General features: G+C 37.4%; 2 protein-coding genes across 6 annotated transcripts in view; both read right to left on the reverse strand.

The window, feature by feature from the left end:
- Positions 1-22271, reverse strand: part of LOC100375477 (glycogen-binding subunit 76A-like) — a 48638-nt gene that overhangs the window by 13781 nt on the left and 12586 nt on the right. The window contains exon 1 of one of the 5 annotated variants that reach the window (XM_085500339.1): positions 17375-18286. The exons of 2 other annotated variants lie outside the window; for them this stretch is intronic. In XM_085500339.1, coding sequence (XP_085356465.1) covers positions 17394-18146 — 753 coding nt within the window. In that variant the 5' untranslated portion in view covers positions 18147-18286 and the 3' untranslated portion in view covers positions 17375-17393. Of the gene's footprint in view, positions 1-7576; positions 8835-17374; positions 18287-21343; positions 21764-22271 lie in introns of those variants that run through there. 2 more of the 5 variants (XM_002736107.3, XM_085500340.1) reach the window with 2 other exon arrangements.
- On the reverse strand, positions 11271-14978 carry LOC100375326 (glycogen-binding subunit 76A-like). The gene has a single exon (XM_002736108.4). The coding sequence runs from the start codon at positions 14887-14889 to the stop codon at positions 14110-14112; it is 780 nt and encodes a 259-aa protein (XP_002736154.2). The 5' UTR covers positions 14890-14978; the 3' UTR covers positions 11271-14109.

Raw genomic sequence — 22271 nt, forward strand, 5'->3', positions numbered from 1 at the left:
GTAACCATGCAAATTTTAGCACAAACAGCTATTAAGCGCTCTGTAATTCATTCTTGACATATTTTACTTGTACTTATAGGCCGGTGGCATTTGTAAATAAATATATATCTATATATATATTGTGTGATTTAGCTTGCTATTTATGTGACGAATTCGGATTATTCAAGTAACGAACCCGACGTGTTCGAATTACTCGTAAATATCACCAGTTCTTAATGAGGGACAGCAAGCCATGCATACATACGTCAGTATCACTTGTTTTGTACACTCACATGGAGCCGTTGGAACAGTACTGACAATACTGATTTCCCATGTGTTTCAATACACATATAAATCGCCAGTGGTGTAAACATAATGCTGCAGCAGCATTCATGTACAAATAGACCGATAATGTAATGAATAATGCTCTACTTATAAGTATAGAAGCTTGAGGAAAGATTGCTGCAAAATGAAACACTGCCACAAGCCATTCCGCATATTACATTTCGCTCAACTAGTAAATGATTTATCAAGTCCTGATAGTATGCACTCCGTGGCGTTTGTAATGAGTTCCCCTGGTAAACGTTCGAATGACCTTGGGGTCAATTTCATTTATACTTGAACCTTCGAAAACCTTCGTCAGATGTTTAATTTGAATATTAAATATCAGGGTATCGGGTAAAATTAAACCGTTGTTACATAGGAGCAAGGTACTTGAGAACATTTCAGATCAAAATAGGGAATTTGCTGAGTGAATTGAACAAGTTACTGACAGCGTGACAGGTTAATAAAGAAAAATATTAATATACATTATTGGGGCCATGATGGATGTGAAGAATTAATGGCACTTTTATAAGCTGCTTTATAATGACAAGCTATTATGTAAACTGGAGAGAAAACAATTATTTCAGTTGAATAATGCAGAAATTGCAGTAGTGGGGTATTTTAACATATTTTCTTGCGTAAATTGTAGTTATTCATTGTAATATTTTTATATTTTAACAAAACATGTACTTAAGGTAGAAGCCTGCTCATAAATTAAAAAACCCAGAATTTATTCATTTTGCAATAAATTGTACTCCATGGCAATATAAGAATATTGACCTAAAAAATGTTGGGGGTCACCAGCCTTTTTTTTCGAAAAATTGATGGTTGTATTTCAGTGGAAAGTCACCATTTTGACACTATTATAACACTTTTACCACAGGTTCCTATGTCAGAGATCTTATGCAATATCTCAAAATCTAGCCTGGTGACATAGGCTGAACAAATTATATATTGTTAATGATGGAGTACTTTTGTTGTTCTGAATTATTAAAAAAATCTGCGTTTTAAAAAGTGTCAAAAAATGCAATTTTTCTTTAACATTATGTTCTATGGAATTGTTCTAAAAATAGCAATTTTCAAGAAATACTAGGACACGTTTCTCAAAAAGCTTAACTGTAACACACAAAATAATGCTATTTCATTATACCATGGGACATTAGCTTCATGATTGTACATAATAAACTAATGAACATTGTCATGCGATTTATGACCAATTTTGTCAAAAATTATGACTAGGCTTCTACGGTAAGAGTTGATTAATGGAAGTTATGTGTGAATTGAAAGTGGTCAGACATGATACACACACCAATCTACTATATGTGTAGTTATATAAATCTTATTTCCCTTTTAAGCATTCTAATTGATCAACATAGATAGTAATTAAAATTAATTAATTAATTGAAACCTTGAATAATGATAACGTGTATTTTGTAACAACTGTATATAGCTTCAATACAGAAACTTTCTTTAAAAATAACCCCAAAAGCTAAACCTCTTGCAACTAAATCGAAATAAAATAATACAAATATGATCGACATCGCACTAACTTTTTTAAAAGTAATAAACGTATTACCAGTATTTCAGTATTATGAGAAACGAAAATCCTTAATTGTAGACTCGCTAATTTCATACATGTGACATGAACAGTATTATGTGACCAAAATCAGATGAATATATTAGTTCAATTTCCGCTGTCCCTAGATTCCGTCGTTACATTTTGTATTTGACACAGATGACAGATACATGTATTATATACAGTAATTAGACACACATTGTATGGTGTTACCTTCGTTATCGTAAATTATTCGTCTGACCTGTTGTATGTTATAGTACACGAGTTTTAAAAGCAGTTACATAGATTGCATCATTACATTTCAGTGTCGTGATCAAAATATATAGATCACAGATAGCCGAATACCTCAGAGAATATCCCAGCGATGATTGGATACACAGTGAATGTCTGGAAACCTCGCGTAATGTTTTAAGCGTAATAATCGACTTGATTTGATTTGCTTTTCAGTAGGTAATTACTATTTTTTATTGTTACAGGATAGGTGGGAATTGTTTTGAACATGACAGATGGAGAAAAGGCTCAATCAGTGTACAAAGGTTTTGATTGAGACTGGTCGAAATGAATGAAAGTTCCTTTGATAGAGTGAGTGAGTTATCGGACATCTCATTAAGGGAATAAAGGGTGACTGGAGGTGTTTGCAATTCTAGTATTACTCGAGTACACCATAACCGTTACCTATAGCAACATTTAATTATTTTCAAGATAAAGGCAACTTGAAGTTAAGATGAACATTTGCACTTCCAATAACATAACTTATGCATACAATTGCTTTATTTGACACAATTGCATACACATGTTCCTGAACATATTTCGTTATACTCAGAGAAATACCCTAGTTACTAAGGCATAGCAACATTATATAATGATTAAAAAGGAGCAATTGAAGCGAACAGCACAATCATTGGTTGAAGGGATCGTTCACTGTGTTGTGAATTACACTACCATGACATAGTTACCATGTCTATTGTCAAACCTAATAGATTTTATTGAATTAGGAAAAGTAATACAATTACGTATATTTCAGTTATCCTTAGAACGTTGGACAAATATGGAATTGTAAACGATAATTGTCCTCAGACATGCATAATACGAAGCAATTTAATTTTAAAAAGAATCATTTTAGCCACACTCGATAGATACAACATCTCTATATGTGTTACTCGAATAGCGTTGTATTTTAAATTGCAGACATAATCAGATATGTTTGTCTTTAAACATATTAGTGAGTAGAATCGACCAGTTTATTCCCGTCACAAAGCGCAGACAGTTATTCCGCAGATGATGAGCATGACGCACTAGTGGTATAAACGAAACAAACATAGATAGAAGATGCATTTAAAGCTACAGCTTATTGTTTGTAAAGACAAACACAATAGTAGTTGTATTATTATCATCATTCTCTTGTCTCATAGAACAACAATGTACTGACCAAACAAAGCCGCGGGCTGACCTGATACTCAGTATTTACCAGGGCGTGAACACCCGAACATAAATGGCAACTTCAGTTCTCTCCTGTGAAGTTAGACAGAAGACAGAAGTATTGTGTTTCGCCGAAGCCAATATAAGCGACACTAGGACAACAGGGATTATGTCGCTTTGCAGTGAATTCATATTGAGGGAAGACGTCATACTAAACATCAACCTAATGCGCAATAGCATGCACAGCCCGATTACAACATGCCAGCAAAAGTTGAGATTAGTCAGTGGAGACGAAAATAGAGTCACCAGTATACCTTTTGTGGGGATTAAATCGACACGGCTTTACAGTACTCCAACATTGGTCACACTGTAATAATTGAAACACGGAACAACGATAATAACGTCAAGCACGCCAAGTAGTTCGGACATTCAATATATCTGTGAAGAATTTCAGTAAAATCCATAAAAGATATTAGCAGTGTACTCAGTGATATAGTTACATGTACATTGTCATCCGACCAACTATTGTAGATAAAACACAGAATTGTACTATATCCGACACCGGATCGATACGGTCCATACGAAAGTTAATATGCGAAAATTATTGCTGTGTGATGTTTAGCATAGCTTTAAAAAGACGACTGTTCTAAGATTGGAATTTCTACTCTCACAGACGTGCTAGAATATTCCACAAGGGCGGACGCAATAAAAACTTAATGACAATGCGTTAATATCAAAATTACGTCACTTTTATACAACGAATGGGACTGCGCCAAGGCAAAGAAGCTACAGGAAAATACAGTCATCTGAGAAGAGCATTTCACACACACACCATTGCAATCACTAGACGAATGAGATAATATATTATCAATCAATTTAAATTAAGAGATCTTCATCGATTTTTAAAAATTTGAATATTTAAAAGTTTTTTCATTTACCGCCGTTTTTTGTCGCCCTAGAACTTGAACACTGTTGCACATATACTTCTGAAACTTCTCAAAAACATTGGTGACTATGAGATATGAGAACTGGTTCACTCTAAATTTCAGAATTTTAGTTGGTCGTCTGGTTTGGAGCCATCTTTGATTTAAGTTAAACCGGAAGTGACCATTTTGAATCCTTACTGAAGGACTAGACAGACTAAATGTTTTCTTAGTAGCAATATTGGTATATGGACTGCACATTTCCTGAATAAATACGTTAACGGTCGCGGGACATTTTCAACCATGTCTTAGGAGAAAAACAAAATGATTGTCATCAGCGATATTTTTTCCGCCACCTTAGATTTTCCCCCAACAAGTGGGGGCATTTGTTTCTCAGGAGTGCTTCAATCGACCAAATTGTTATGACTTCTTAGACTGATCGCAGATTAATATGCACGAATCAAACATATACAGTACACTGGATGATTCAACATCGGCTGAAACTGCAATGATAAATTAGCCATTAGCCATGGTTATGCCATATTGTTACTACAATGATATGTCATATCACAACCATAGTAGTGTTTATGGTTGTTGCTATGGCACTTACAATTATTATAATTGTTTCAATGACTTCATTTTATCTTCGATCACGGGAATGTTGAAACCCTGGGTTCGAAACCCGGCATTTTAATTTTTTTTCTTGCTGTCAGCCCATGCAAAACAAATTAATTTATTATATTAAAGTATTGCACATTTGATGAGGAGAAACATTTAAAGATATGTTAATTCGTAATTAACCTGGTAGTTTTCAAGAAGAATTCAGCCATAGAATTGTTGACGGACGGACGGACGGACGGATGGACGGCGGCGGACAATCGCCTATATGAACAGCTTAGCTTTTTTATCTTCGATGTCAGCGGAGCTAAAACCTTATCCAGTTCGCTTATGTTCAATTGAAATAGAATTGTAGTGTTGTCTGGCTTGTGATCAAGAATTTAGAATTTTGGTGTCATTTGGATTGTGTTCAAGTGACATTTTGTAAATTCTTGTGTCGTCTTTTACGTGTTGGAATGCGTAAAATAGGTTCAAAAGGAATTGAGGAGTGTATGTCATCTGCGTTATAATTTTCCATTATATACAATGAGAGGTTCTCTCCCATAATGCATTGCATATATGTGCCGTAACATGCTCAGTAGCACAATATTTAATTCAGCTCATTTGGAGCCCGAATACTGGTTGTCTATACATGGAATTCCCGGATGAAGGTATGACTAATGCAGTATGGATATAGTAGAGCTCCACGAAATACGTTGCAATAAGAGGCATATGCCAACAAATGAACAACAAATTACTCATTAAAACACATAACTTAATAGTACACACTGATCGTGCGCCATACAACATACTTAGCAACAATTCTAACATGGAAAGTCTATATCAAGTTAGAATATTCTCAAGATTAGATACATGTATATATGCCATGTTTACGGTTGGGTTCATTGAGGGCAATGCCCGTTAAGTTTGTACCTAAGTTTCCCTGAATACAACGCGTTGTTCACATCGACTGTTCTAAATCAGCAGTAATAAATTACCATATGAAAATTAAAATTAAATGATTAAAAATATTCATATTTCTGTTCATGTTCATACAATGAACACTGCCAAGTCCAGGCAAGTGAAACGAAAACGACCTTGTATAAGTCTTACCAAATCTCAAATGTAAGTGACACAACGCTGCAGTTTGTCATATTGCCACTTGAGAAAAGCAATAAATGTATTTATTTTAGGTCAGAAAACTGCCATACATATTTCCACGCGATCATTACTTCTGATCACAAGGTAGGAAACTGAACATATTAAACAAATGTTGTTCAACGCCGAATTTTTCGTACACATTCAGGCAAGCATGTACTACGTTTGCACATGCCTCGTACATTGCATGTGTGGCCCATTATTTATACTTCCCCGTCCAGCAATGAAACACTGGGCTCAATTAAGATAACAAGAAGGGGGGAAATATCTGTTTTTAACACATACTAATGTTTCTTTAAAACTTAGATGAATCACTTCACTCTGAATGTCGTCAGGATGTTACTGAAATGGGTGTTTAAGAGGCTCAGACGAATTGCATATTTGATTGTTTGTGTCATATCAGAAGCACTTGAACTTTTAGGTTATTTGTAAATAGTCAGTGGATAATGGGGAACCGTTGTGTTTGATAAAAGATTATACATGTACATAGATTGGTATATTTACATAACAATGAATGATAACTGTCACTGACACATTTTTCTCAATTTTCATGAAATTAACTTTTAAGAACGAACTTTCATTTTGACCCCTGTCAAATCTACCACGTACGTGCAATATATATCAAATTTCAAGACAATGAGAGGTGGATGTAACCGGGTTTTTAAATACAATGCTTTGTCACAATAAGTGGTAACTAGTAGTGAATTACTGGGTTGTAAAACAATTTTCCGTAAACGTTTAAAAAATATGTCCATAAAACAGTCGATACAAATTTACACGAGCTCAGTAACACTGTATCCCGTAAATTTCAGCCGGAAATACTGCAGTGGTTTCAATAAATCGCTAGTTTAGTCACTCTGTCCGGATACTAGCTTGTCACGTGACTCCTATATAAACATAACTACCTGGTAGTTTAAATTACAGACTAATATAGTAGTCTGAGGTTATAATGAGGTCTCTCGCTTTAAAACAACATATTGGTAAATGAGGTTTTGAAAGAGATAACAGGCAGAGAATTTATTTAAGAATATCTTGAGGTCCTTCCTGTTGTCTCAACTCGCGATGCACTGATTCTTAATTGAGTAGAAGGAGTTATAAAAGATTTGAAAAATTTCCTAAAATAATTTAATAACCAAAATTTTCACACATACTGTGCATGTCATCTTCATCTACCTGTAGTTTATCGGTAATGCAAGTGCATTATTACAGATCAGACATGTGATTAGCACTGTTTTGTTGCTGGTGATTACGGGTAAAGGTCTCAGTGATGTTGCGAATAGAAAGGTCGTAGAGGTTGAGCGCTGTGGTGTATTCAAACAACAATGAACACTAAACCACGTATTTAAGACTATCAAATACAAAACGAATCGGAAATACACTGCTTTAGGCCTTGGCGGTATTTTTGTCAATATTCACAATAAAAAATACAATTGTGTCTGAAGAAATTGATAGACATTTCTGTAACAGATATGTAGAGTAGCAGAGGGCAATGACGATGCTTTTCTTGGCAATATGATATATTTGACCTGTATTTTAAAGCAATAGAACTCGAGCTTTCATATTCAAACGCCTGATTTTTAAAGAAAAGTTAAAATATTACCGTTCATAAAAGGCTGCATACATTACACAAAGTGCATCCAGAGGGCGTCACTGTCATTCACACTGTCATTGGCCTGACTGTAACACTCAAAGATATAGTTATTTCCATGGTTACTGTCCCAGAACGGCTGTCCCGTCACATCGTAAAGTATGGCGAATTCAAGGCGATCTCCGACGTGGAACTCACGTGGAGTAGTCAGACCAAATGAAAATCTGTCAGTGGGTCCGTCGCAAGATCCCTGCACATAACTCGCGGGAATATCGTAGTAACTTTTCCAGGAGTTCGTTGTGAAGCGTACTTTGACAGATTTATGGTAGCCGATATTTGCAACCTTGACAGTGCCCAGGATTGTCAAATCTGATACGATAGCATTTTCTAGACATACTTTGTTTTCATGAACTCGACGAATGAAGTCCGAATCCGCACTGGGTTGAGAAAAACAAGCAGCGAGATATCTATTATGGTCTTGTGTAACGTATTCCTGCTGGCTGCTATATGAATTGTATACACAGTCTGGTACCTTGGGTACGGAGTCTGTCAGAATATGGCGAACGGTTTCCAAATCAAGGCCGAGGGCGTCCGCGAACTTGACTGATTTACGCCTTGTTGGTGTACCCGGCGGCGTTTTCGTAGGATCTTTTAGCGAACTGCCAGAAGGTCTACGATTTCTTGACGGACTGATCGGCGACGACTCCCCAGAAGAAGCCCCTGACGAGGCACCGCTGCCACTGCCGTATGAGAAGTAACCATTGCTTTGGAAGTCGTCGGGTGAGCGACATTCCCTGGATGGAATTTCATACGACGACCACATTCCCGGTGGACTGCTAGAAACGTCGCTGTGATTATGTCCGAACACGGCATCGATTCCATTCGTAAACCTGAAATGGTTGTCGCTACAGTCCCCCATACTTCAGTTTGTTGTTAATGTACTGGCAGCAGGAACTCAGCCGAGTCGAAAGTAGACGTCGACTGACTTCAATTTTAACATATCCTGTCGTCGCAACGTAGACTTTGCAATAAGACGTCGACTTACATCAATACAAGAGAACAAAAATGCTCTCCCCGTAATAGTAAACGTTTCGCTTTTTGGGCTCCATGAACCCCCAGAACTGGGAACTCGGTGTTTTTGCATAAAGCCGAATCTTGCTCACTCGGTCAGACTGGCATACCGGGTGTTTAATAATTCATTCAACAGCCGCTCTATCATTGGCTGTTATAAACGCTGGACACGCCCACATGGTGGGTCATTTGAAGGACACAAGGTGAATCACCCACAATTGCGCCGCAATTGTGTCTTAGAATAGAACTACTATTTTATTCAAGATTTTAAGTTTAATTTGAGTAGCGAAACACGGTTTCAAATGTCCACGTTTTTGTTTACCAACCCATGATGCTTATTGCCAACCGCACACAGAGCTATGACGAGGGCCCTGCTTCGCTGCTACTGTATTACGTCGTGACGTCAGCGCTGCCCTATTAAAACAAGCGATCACACTCCCCGGATACTGGGTATTCAATGTGAATTCTTGAAGCTTACGTCACCCTTATAAATATTAATGTAGCTCGCGATAATTGCGCAAATCAGTATCACTATCCCTTGTACTTGAGCTAATAATTTAACGATAATTTATGATAACAACATTGTTGAAAAAATACTCTTCGGGGAGTGATATTATTCAAAGTAATCGCTAGCTTTATTATCATCATGCTTTACCTAGGAATGTTATCTGGGAGGTCAAAGGGCATCTTGGTGTGTTGGTCCAATGGTACTGGATATGACGGTAACGACCTTGAATTACATAAATATGTTATCTACATAAATGCAGTGAAACTGGATGATGTTGGCCACTGTTTGAAGTTCAAGTAAGCCCAGCCAAAAACAAACAAAATATATTCTCTACCTTGTGTTTGTATTATAGTAAACAAATAACTAAATAAAAAATCAATAACAAAATCACATAAATAAGGTTACGGACCGGAAATACACATCAGAAATTCTTTATTTTAATTACAATTAATTAACATTTAATTAATACTAGTATTATTAGTCTAGTTTTGTTTAGTGTAAATGTAACCATTTTAATTCCTCCTGGGGAATTTTACGTGTTTAATAAAGTATAAGTACATCTTTGCGTCCAGCTATCGTACTGGAGCGAGATGCGACAAACGCCCTCTAGTGTCAATGCGTCTGAATGCTTCACCCAGACATGTTTATAAGAAAAAAATAGTATAAATTGAATCTGAAGCAAGATTATTATTTACATGAAACAACACACTATAACTCGGCGCGTTCTCTAGTGACGGGCGCTCCTGTGACGTCAACTTAAAGCATATTTATGAAAGCAATGTCATTCAACCCGACAGCGGCTATTCGCTGTATAGTAGTTTGTCATCTAGAAAAAACGTACTCGTAATTGATGGACGACTACATATCAAACATATAACGACGCTTTAATCGGCCTCCGTGCCACCCATTTATGCGCGACTTTTAGAAAATGTGTTGAGATGTGAGATCGAGGTAGGCCCAAGGTAGATCATTATCTCTGCCAAATTTTAATATTAACAACTGTGTAAAAATCATCTAGTAGGGGATTGGAGGGGGGGGGGTATTCTTTCATAGAGAAGCTATACGGATATGTGTCGTTCGACAGATGTCTTACTCTCATCAGTTGGCATAGAAGTGGGTATAAATATTGACATGTTTATGGTCCAGAAGTGAGTTAGACAACACACAGGAAACGAAAACATTACGAAGGACTATAAAAACATCTTACTGGGAAAAAAGAAAGTTTGGGATTAATGCAAAAAGTCGCAGAACATTCATACTAGGAGTAATCATACACAAAGGAAATCATCTTATGTGGCCTTCTATTGATAAATATGAAAATTAGATGAACATTTATTTAGGTGAACTAAATATTCTAAATTGGTTGTTTAATGAATAAAATGAACAGAGTGAAGTTTAAACTAAAATAAAGCATTGTGAGACATGATTATGGCACGGGATTATAATGTGTACAATTAAGACAGTGATGTAAAGTAATTAATTTGATCATGTAACTATCATCATAGATAATACTCGTAAATAAGAATCACATTGCATCAGTTAGCTCAAAGGTTATAAAATTAAAATATACATAAATCTGCCCGGAAATTCTAACCCCAGCAAATATATGCATGTATTACACAAAGAGGATACAGGCTAATCACTTGACGTGTAGAATGCCTGGCAAGTGTCACCCTCACAGCGCCCTCTATCAAAGCTCCAGCAGCTTCCGGCTATTGCTATTAATATAAAGTATGCCGAAACGCTTTTGTATTTACATTGCCACAGTAAAAAAAAGTAAATTTCTCACAGAACAAGATCTATCATTGACGTCACAGAAGCACCCATGTCTCATTTCTATCGAAGTCGTAAACCAGAAATCTCTCTGGTCTCGTAACCTTATTCCTGGCATTTCCCATCGTTTTCCCCCCTAACTCTACAATAGTACGGGTTTTCTAGGTTGTTACCATTCCCACTACGATCCACATGTTATTTAATAGAGCAGATGAGTGGACAGGTAATAAATATGTTCAGATTTCATCACAAAGGATGAACTAATCAGGCTGGCCTATGTGCTCATTATTAATTCAATAAAATTCGAAGATGGCTCTTGAAATAGTAGTGAAATAGTACTCAAAATCACAAACAAACAGGAAAACAGTGTTTTTATTTGCAATTCACATGATTACCAATCTCCAATCTGTTACAAAAAATGTTGCACGATTTATATTTCTATAAAGTCTAAAATGTCAAATCCAGGCGGGGGAATGCCCCCTTCATATTAGCGTTTAATAGGTGATTTTCCGAACAATTGCGAGATCTCGCGAGATGCATGAAAGACGCGCGTCGAACGTCTGCCGCAAAAATCGAACGATTTGATTTTGAACTAGAATTTCTTTATTTCGCAGCTTACATTGACCGGCCGATCTTCGACAGAGGAATATTGCTTCCGAATACCCTCACTTAATCGAAATTGCCTATCATCAAATGTGGACAGCACATTATTAAGCATGGAAATGTCCCCGAAATACTTTCGCGTTTGTCGAATCCCACGGGATGTTTGACGCGACTACGACGCTATGACCTTTGTTTGTCCTGTTTTTACGTTCGATTTCACGCATAACGCGTGATTCTCGCAGTGTACGGAAAATGGTCTATTCAATCACATGCCATTGTAATGATGTGGTGAATAGGAGCCTATCATTTAATGCGTCAATGCTAGGTTTACGGTTGTGGGCTTTTTCGCTCAAAGTTTAACTTTCAGTCATAATAGTTTTGCCCTAGTAAGAATATCAAGGGCGTCATCTTGTGGTAACATGAGAAAGTATTTAACAAACGCAATATGGAATAGACATTATAAACTTCTCCTCTAATCTAAAAAGTAAACGTTTTGAATTTATTTTAGCCGACACTGTAAAATGAAATATATTTTAGACATTTTATCTGCCGCGAAGAGGTATTCCAAATAACCCATGTAAAGCTAAATTATAAACTATCAACTTATTCACTAACGCAGAGCTACATATTTAGTCACCTGTTGCGCATAATCTTCCGCTTAGACGTACCCCAGACCATTCGTCCCGGTGTTATCGCTATCGCCACACGAGACTCCAGCTTGTCTCCTATACAATTTGACTGCGCACATCCAGAAAGTAGATGTAGCTGTGATTGGTGGAATACTAATGAGAGTTGAGTGTCAATCAAACGCCCACGCTATCTTTAGTAAACAAAGTCACGTGACACGCGCCATTTTAGTTTTGGCAGGCGATTTCAAGGCAGCACGCTTAACCCTTTCGTTCACAGGTTGGGAGATATTAGAATGACTGACAATTTCACGCCACTGTTTTACATTATTGGCGGATTTTTCTGCGCTATCAATCTTTCTCTTACAAACTAGACATAGATGAGACGACAGAGTCGCTCCTTTCACAACGTCGCACTGGATCAAATTGGAAAGACGATTTCCATAAGTTATCCCTCCTGCTTTTCCTGGCTTGAATAAATTCACACACGACTTTAACTGTCCACAAACTCGAAGACTACACGAACACAGTCTACAATAGTCGTCCGCAACAATATGTATGTATTTCTTCGGTGTACTGATGCACGAATGCACCGTGACACGGTGTTTCTCGGGTGTCGCCATCGCTGAGAATGCCGCCGGTGCAATTTTTCACCCAACTCGCGATTCTGTTTTGCAACATTTTATCAATATTCCCTTTGACAAAATCGCCGACAAAAGCACCACTTTGCTGATCTTTTGTTCTATAATTCTTAATGCAAACACCGACCCTAGTAGTAATTAGTAACATCGCCTAGTACATATGAACGGTCGTCATTGCAAATCGAACATCCTTTTGAAATTTGGACGTCGGGCAGGCGATTTCAAGGCACCGCACTTAAATATTAGCAACATATTTTTCTGAGCGGTTGTTTATTCTCTTTCAAACGAGACATAAATGTGACGACATAGTCGATCCCTTATCCACCGCTAAGAATGCCGCAATATTTCGTTCGTTTTGCAACATGCCACAAATCGTCGAAAAAAACACCACTTCGACGGAAGCTTGCGTAATAAGGGGGTTAAAACAAGAAAACAAATGCCATGTTTAATACATATCGACCTGTTTTACTTGCGAAAGATAACGGAACATGAACTCGTTTCGTGCGACTTCGGAACCCGAAGGAACACACCAACAACGTTGAATTTACCCGCTATCTTCCAAATATGGTATATTAATTTATTCAGTTGTTTATTTAGAGTGACGTCCGCGGTCGAATGCGATTGGCTATCGATGTCAGTGCAAAGGTCATATGAATATTAAAATTAAGTGGGCGGAAGGAAAATTGTATAGGAGACAAGCTGGAGTCTCGTGTGGCGATAGCGATAACACCGGGACGAATGGTCTGGGGTAGCTTAGACGGCGCCATATTCGATTGTCACTCTCTGGACTTTGAACCTTGGAAATTCAAGATATATAAGTACAGTTGTAAACAGTTCTATTTCCGCCCACAATCATATTTTCGTCTCACGATGAATATTCTGGGTACCAGTACATACCTACAAGCTGCCGAAATATATTTCGTTAAATGAAATGAGGAAAAGCTACAGCTAAATTAACAACTTGGTCAATTTAAATCGAACATTATATATTTTTTCTATTCGGACAGTCGTCACCTACGCATGCATCAGATGGCCATAACGTGTCATTATTTATAAACAAGCGTCTACCCATGAGCCTTCGCGTTTTTAGTGTGTCTTGTTATCGTCGCTCGGGACTCAATTCCCGCGCGTGCGCAGGTGATGACCCTCCCGCTTTAAGTATTCGGAAAAAATCACCAACTCATTAATAACAGAAATGTAATGTAAAAATGTAAAATACTTGTAAATATAATATTAATGCCAATCGGGCCACAGCTGTGTGGCATTGAAGTAAGTGAATAAACACTACATAATTTCAAATGATCCGCCCCAACCAGGAGAAATTCAAACAAAATGGTGAGACCAATTATGATCACGATGATTGTTAGTGGGCGATGACGTTTTAGCGTAACATGCCACAATGTAATTTGAACCATGGTTATTGTCCCAGTATTCGTGTCCACACACCTTGTAACACACAGCAAATTGAAAATATGATCCAGCGGAGAAGGTCTTTGGTAGGGAGATAGTGAACGAAAACTGATCAGTAGTTCCGTCACTAGAGTTCTGCACATAGGCTCCGGGAATATCGTAATATTTTTTCCAGTCGTTGGTAGTAAAACGAACAATAACATTTTTTTGGTAAGATATATTTTCAACCCGTACTTTTCCTAACACTGCCATGTCCTCGGCAACGACTAGGGTTTCTAAATATACTTTCTTTTCTCTCACTAGTTTTAAATAATTCGACGAATATCCAGGCTGAGGGAAGCAAACAGCGAGATATCTGTATTCGTCTTGTGCATCTGGCGAGTTCTCCCTAGGATGGGGCGCTTGGCGACAAAAGCTGTTTCGAACGCCATCTTGCAACTGCACTTTTTCCATTTCCATCTCAACTTCATCAGCAAAGTGTACCTGTTTCTTGTCTGTTGGTGTGCCGGGTGGTGTTTGTGCAGGACTTTTCAAACAGCTACCCGATGGCCGCCTCTCTCTTTCAGTAATAACAGCGTCCCTATTACCATCTCCACCATTCACCATTTCGTTCTTGTGCATAGGATGCCAGTCTGTGCAAATCAAATCATGCTTCATAATGGTAACCGACAGTCTACATGATGTAGCGCTCATTTCACAATGGCCTGGTTTCAACTGACTTGTGCAGTCTGAACGACTGGAATAGTACACAACACCGCTTACATGGGCGATGCCACGTGATCAAATTCAGAAAAGTTCACTTGGAGGTTACCACCGTTCAGCAATCCGATAATATTTATATAACGTCATAAAATTGATTAATAAAGAAGTTCACTTGATAAAAATGATATTAATTTCTCAAATTGTATATTATTATGTATTTTTTTCCCTAAGCTTTAAGAAATTGAGTATTGTGGGGTCATCGACTCGTCATATAACCCACTTGTTGAGCAGTGAATGGCGGTCATCCAAGGAAATGGAGGGGGGTACTCCATAGTTGAAATGCACAGGTATGCGCCGTTGTTTCGACCCCCAACGGAGCCAATCTTTTTTACCTCTATTTTTTAAGATTTTTGGCCAATTCAGCAAAAGATTGATAATTTTTCGGCGGAGCGCCATCCCCAGAGCGCCATCAACGCCAATCGTGTTTGGTCAAGTACCCTAAATCCAGACGAGCCCCCTCCTCGGAATGTTGGTTGCATCCTGCAGTGATGTTAACGTTCATTCTGTTATGATGTCTGTTAAGTTTGTATTAAAGTACTGCAGTCGATGTGCAGTCCTAGATCGACTGTTTTCGAATGTTACCGAGGTCACAAGTTCAGCTGTCTCCATGGATTGTCACGTGCAATACAATGTATATATGTCAATAACCTCTGGGGCCAGTGCCCTGCAATGTAGTATTAGTGCGCCAACACTTAAATGGGTCGATGACCCAGATACGAATATAATATAGTAAAAGCTCATTAAAACGCAATATCATCGGTTTCAGATTAACCATTATGTATGTAAAATGACATGACAAAATACACAAATATTACTAGGTTGATCAACGCAAGTAACTCTGCAAGTTCGGGATTGGTATGTAGTGTAGTCGCACAGCTATTCAACACGAGTCATTTGAATGAGGTGCCTGTGAAATGAGTGGATAAAATAAGAAACCTACATGCACTGACTGATATTCAATGCACAATAACGAAATGTTGGAAAATGATGTAGTTGAAAATAGGGAGAAGAGAGAAATGGCCAAAGAGTAACAGTTTGAAAAGTCCTGCAAAAACACCACCCGGGACATTAACAATTTGGGACAAGAAACAGGTATATTTTGCGATGAAATGAAGAAAGAAATGTAAAGTGCTGCACATGCGCAAGACGAATAGATATATCTCACTGTTTGAGTTCATAAGCCTAGTTACTTTTTGAATTATTTAAAACTAGTGAGAGAGAAGGAAGTGTCACGTGTTTGGAAAACCTTGTCGTAGCCGATGACATGTCAGTGTTAAGAAAAGTACGGACTGAAAATATATCTTACCAATCAAATGTTATTTTGCGTTTCACTACCAACAGCTCGAAAAATATTTCGATATTTTGGCATCCTACTAAGGGGAATAATTGTCTTAAAGCTCAGGCCACTTTTATTTCATTATTTACGAAATTAATTGGCCTAGTGTAGATCATACAAAACATTTTTCTTACACTGATTTAGATGATTTGATTTATTTAGCTCGAGGTTTTACAAGGTTTCGGTAACTGCTATAGTTTTTCGTAAGTTAGATCCCATGATTTTTGATTTAGTATTTTTTTAGTAAATCGAGTTTATTATTAATACTGTTGAAAAATTGATGATAAGAAAATGTTTTATTACAAGTAAAAAATGGAAAAAAACAGATCGACAGTTACAGTTATTGTTGCTTTACGTTACGTTGAAACTGTCTCGAAACGTAAAAGTGTAAAAAGAAATAACGTATTGGTCCGCCATTTTATTATTAGTGGTAAAATAAGCACAAAGGGCGTAAATTCGCACAGCTGCTCTCCATCACCACATGGTTTCTAAGACCAACTCCAAAATTATTCGTGTATCACGTGACATGCTTCAAACATTTTGCTTTTTTGTTTAAATAATGAGTTTTGGTCTACTGGTATATAGTGCAAATATAATGTAGAACATAAACTAAACTAAACCGATCAAATAAAACTAAATACATACACACACACAAATAATGCCATAAATATAAATATTTATTAAATTTTGCTCGTTAATATTTAAATTATGTGTGTGTGTGTGTGGAAGAGGTATACGGCTCAAATTCATGTGAGAGCGCCAATAACGGCGTACAACAGATATAAGGTTAAAGAAGAGTCAGTGTATGTCATTGAACTAACCGTCTAGTAGAATTGTGGGGAATTGTGTCACATATAGACTATGCTTATATGCACTAAACAAATCTCACAACATTTCTATTTATTTATTTATTTATTACGTATTTATTCGATTTTTGGAAATACTAAATAACGAACACATGCAGGGTGTCAAACATTTCATCAATAACCTATATATAGAAGGCATATCACACAGTTCTGAATAAGAGAATAACTTGACAGACTCGTTCCCCGAAATAGGATTCTCGCAATAATTACTTACCTAGTGAAGTCTCGTGCAGTTACATGAAATGTGTCCACAAGGTATCAATGTTTGGGCGATGCTTAGTTTTGGTGAAACACTCAAACACATAGTTCTCTTTATTGTTATTGTCCCAGTACGTCTGCCCGTTCGCTTCGTACAATATTGCCAGCTCTATGCGGTCCCCGATGTCAAAGAATCTTGGAGGCGTGATACCGAACGCGAATTTGTCAGTTGGACCATCGCAGGAGCCTTTTACATAACACGCCTGAATGTCGTAGAAATTCTTCCATCCATTGGCAGTAAAGCGTACTTTAACTGTTTTATGAAAAGCGATGTTAGCCACTCGTACTTTCCCTAATATCGTCAGATCAGCAATAGCCACATTTTCTAGGCTTACCTTTTGGTTTTTGACAGTATTTAGGAATTTCTTGTCGATAGTTGGAAGTGAAAAGCAGGCCGCTAAGTATTTCTGCTCGGGATAGTGATCCGAAAAGTGTACCTTCTTCTGGTGTTTACGCTGGTCAGTTGTGTGTCTCTTCAGCAAAGGTAGCGAATTTCTTAGAATTCTAGGGCTTTCTTTCAGACATGAGGTCGGCTCTGAGATCGGAGGTAACCGGTTGCATGGAAGACTATCGAAATTTCCCCGGGCACGGAATGCGATTTTACGCGTTAACGGCGAGTATTTCATCTTACGTGGTTTGGGCTGGTGGCCGTATGGCGAAGTCGACCACTGATCCGAGCAGGCGACTACGAGGGTCTTCCAGCATCCCACTGCCGTGCATTCCGACATTGTTGAAATTGGCCCACAAATACTCAGAAGCAGCCCTGGAGAATGTATACCATCGTCTCTCTACGAATCAGATTACAACTACAGCCTCAGCCAGATCATTATACTCCTTCAAAGACCCTTTCTCTGACATATAACCTCGTCCCAATATAACAGCTGACGACGCAGACGCAGTAATAGTAGAATAATATTGAACAGAGCATTTATTTATTATTCAAACTACGCAATACCTATTTTACCTCCGGGTCACATTATATACTGTCACGCAGACAGCGTGTGATCGGCAAGCAGTTGTACTGTCGTTTGCATCATGCCCTCATTAGCAACTACAGTCTAAGACTTCCGAATTTGTTATGTAATCAGTAAGTGTGGCACAATACACTTTTTTTTACATATTTCAGTTTAGAATATTATAACACAATATTCAATGGCACTTTATGGCCTCCTTCAATGCTAATGTATCTAATGTATATAATATCGCTGAAATGTATGTCAAAATGTCCGTATAATTGTAAATCAATAAAATTGGGGCAACAACGTTCAATCGAGTACACGGTATCACATTGCAACCACGACAACGTTAATTATTCTGTAGAACACTTTAGCATGTTAGTTTGGCATTTGATTTAACGGATAAAAGAGATCTCAGACGGTTGATAAATGTAAATGATCGCTGTACTACTTGTGCTGTATTAGATTATTTATACCCCGGCCTCTTATATTGAGCCTACGGTTTACAAGGGTATTTTTTTTCAAATTGTCATATAGGCATAATACAATCAGCCCATGCTCCCTGGGGCACAGTGAGAGTGACAGGAGTGTAATAATGAAAATTTGGCATGTATGTATTGATTTATACTTAAAAAGGAAGAAGTCTGAGTAACATTATGTTATATTACACTGTTTATAAATGAAATACAAACAATATCTATACGTACGCATCCGACCAATGGTCAATGTCACATTCATTTTAGTGGTATTTATCATGTAGATTGTGGCACAATTATAATACTGATGGGAATACCGTTTCATATGCCTACTGAACAATATGAAAATCTTCTTTGACCGATGTTACATTTGAACATTTGAATAAAATTATACATTACAGTGTGTATTCCGTCATTGGAGTATCTTAATAATTCATTTATATATGGCGGTCAAGATTAAAGCCAAACAAAAACTAACGTCGTAATTTACGGGGGGGGGGGGCAACCTAATGTATGAAAAATGGCGACAGTCACCGTGGGGACAACGCAAATAACACACTCACCCCCTTTGAGTTTAGAAATACGTAATAAAATACTCTCAAACAACTACTATCTCAGTTATGAGTTGACACAGTCCGAAATTGCAAAGTCTGAACGTTTGGTCGCAGTTACGAAATCGTGATGCACATTTATTGGATACCAGAAAGGCCTCTTTTGTACACACGCGACCCGGCTGCTGGAAAATACGACGTCGCCATGGAAACCATCAAATAATAGGTCAAGAATGTTTCGCTACGATTGATCTGATGCCGATAGCTGTTGTGAAGGGGTTGGCTTAGAACTCCAGCTCCCGTGTGACTAGCAGGTTGTTGGAAATAACAGGGTTTGATACAATAAAATTTATACAGAACAGATATCCATGGGATATTCATGGTATGCATCTCCCTTTCCCACGCCTCAAACAACTTAACATGTACCATGGGTGATGCGAGCCTGAGGTGCAGATTCGAGCGCGCACAAGAAACCAGAGAATGTGAAAATTAAATTGCTACTTTCGGCCCAATAAAAGCATTCTCTTTACAAATATTTATTTTAATATTGGCCCATTGAATAACATTGGAACGTTTTCAAATGACCTTGTTGCGCACTGTGTTCGCCAATTGGCTGGTTTGCCAGCCAACTGCCATTGATATTTATGAATATTTGAAGATGAAGAGAATGCGTTTGTTGCGCCAAGAGTACTTCGATGATTCATTTACAACGAAGTGAGCTATATCAGTACAAATTCACGATTGAGGGCGTTTTGCTTTGCTTGCTCATGAAGAAAATATAAATTTGCGCAACTCATATTAAATAACGAAAATGCTTTTATGTTTAATTTATGTTGATTCATACCTACAAATCAGTTTATTTTCAAAACAGAACTTCCTACATCGAAGAACAATGAATTGCATCCAATAACTTGCTTTGTGTGAAAATCTTGTTATGTTTGGTCGCCATTTTGGATTTCTTGATATAGGTGATTGTTCGTCGTCGTCCGGCTTCTTTTTGAAAACTACCATTCAATTGCTTTGATACTTGGAATGTATGTACGTTTGATATACATCTGTCATATTTATTCATCTCGTGAAGATATCTTCAATATATTTTCGGCGAATATATTTGTCCTTTTTGATAACAATGTTATTTTTTGTTACAATAAATTGCACATGCAAACAAACAGACATCGTCATGGCAGACAGACTAGCTTTGGATCCATATTTTTTGTGGTGTAGTCTTTGTGAAGGTATTTTAGTAATTTCTGATACATTTAGTTCTTTAATGAGCTACGGCTCTTTGGATAGACTTATGTTTAATATAAACATAATTTAAAGTGGTGATAGAATCTATTGTATGATATGAGATTTGGTGTCATACGTTTGTGTTACGCAAGTGTATCGAAGGAACCATAGCTTTTCTGTGTTGATAATTTCTTATATCCAAACACAACAACTTCAAGAACACCGACTGTATCAGAAATGTATGAACTACAGTCACGCATACTAAATACCAAAACAAGAAGAGCCACGGGCAGACATGCTACCTACTACACTACACCACCTGAACCAAAAACTAGTTACCACCCCACAGTGAATAGTCGAATCTCGAACATCATAAACAATTTATGTAGCTATTTAGTCAAAATTCCAATGAACTTTACCTAGTTGTGATTGATAATGGAGACATGTGTGTATCTGCCCATTAGCAGAGACAACTATCAAATCAGATTAATAAATTGTACATGCAAACAGACAAATATTACAACTTGAAACACAGGATTCAAATTCACAATCACTGCAATCACCTCGCCAGTGCAGGCAGATGCGCTACTTACCATGTCACACCCACTTAAGCAAAAATGCAGTTCAAAATGATGCATAGTGAACACTACCCACAACGACTAGATCGTATGAACAAGTTGAATCTCGGATATTAAAACAGCATATATAGTACTCAAGGTTCAAATACACTTTACTTAGTTAAGATTGATCTCAGGGGACATATATATGTCCACAGCAGAAACAGCCACCCAACAGTTTAATCTCTGATATCACTATAGTACTATAATGAAAACGATAAGCTTCACTACTGATACATCAGCCTATATTAGCTGAACAAAGTATATAAATATTACATCGGAATATGAATGAGCCATCAAAAATGATAGAGACTATGTATAAAGAAACTTATCATCTAGTAAATAGCAGCAACGGACGTCATAGATGAGATAAAAAATGTACATGTCTAAAATTGTGTATAAATATAGTGTTCTATTGTGTTTGTCCACGGAATATGTATCATTCTCTTTTTTAAAAAGAGAACGACGCCCTCTACGACGAACTTTTAAACTTGATTAATAAAGTGCAGCACAATCTGTTTTGAAAAAATCATAAATCACATTGTGTTAGCTATGCTAGATTTGTAAAAGACAGGAACAGATACACGAATGACGAATATCAGATTTTGCATATTACTTTATGATTTTCGTCCCAAATGTATGTTCTCTGAAAGTTGGTGGACACGTGTCTTGTAATACCTCACATCTCTCACTGGTCATTAAGTGTCCTACATAAACTGGTGCCCATCGCCCCACTATTATACCTTGGCAGAATTCCAACTATAAACCTGTATTCACTGTCAACGAAATCAAACACAACATCGCATGCCCTGGTGCATTTCCAAAAAGAACACAAACAACACTTGACTTTGTGTTCTTTTTGGAAATGCACCAGGGCATGCGATGTTGTGTTTGATTTCGTTGACAGTGGGAAATGAAACGCAAAGTCAAGTCGGTTTAACAAAGACATGACATAAGATGGCAAAATCTAGTAGTTGAAATTAAAGGTAGTTGTTGTTACAGTTATGATGATTGATGGACCCA

The sequence above is a fragment of the Saccoglossus kowalevskii genome, chromosome 6, assembly GCF_978046115.1.
Source record: "Saccoglossus kowalevskii chromosome 6, keSacKowa6.1, whole genome shotgun sequence".
Taxonomy (NCBI): Eukaryota; Metazoa; Hemichordata; class Enteropneusta; family Harrimaniidae; genus Saccoglossus; species Saccoglossus kowalevskii.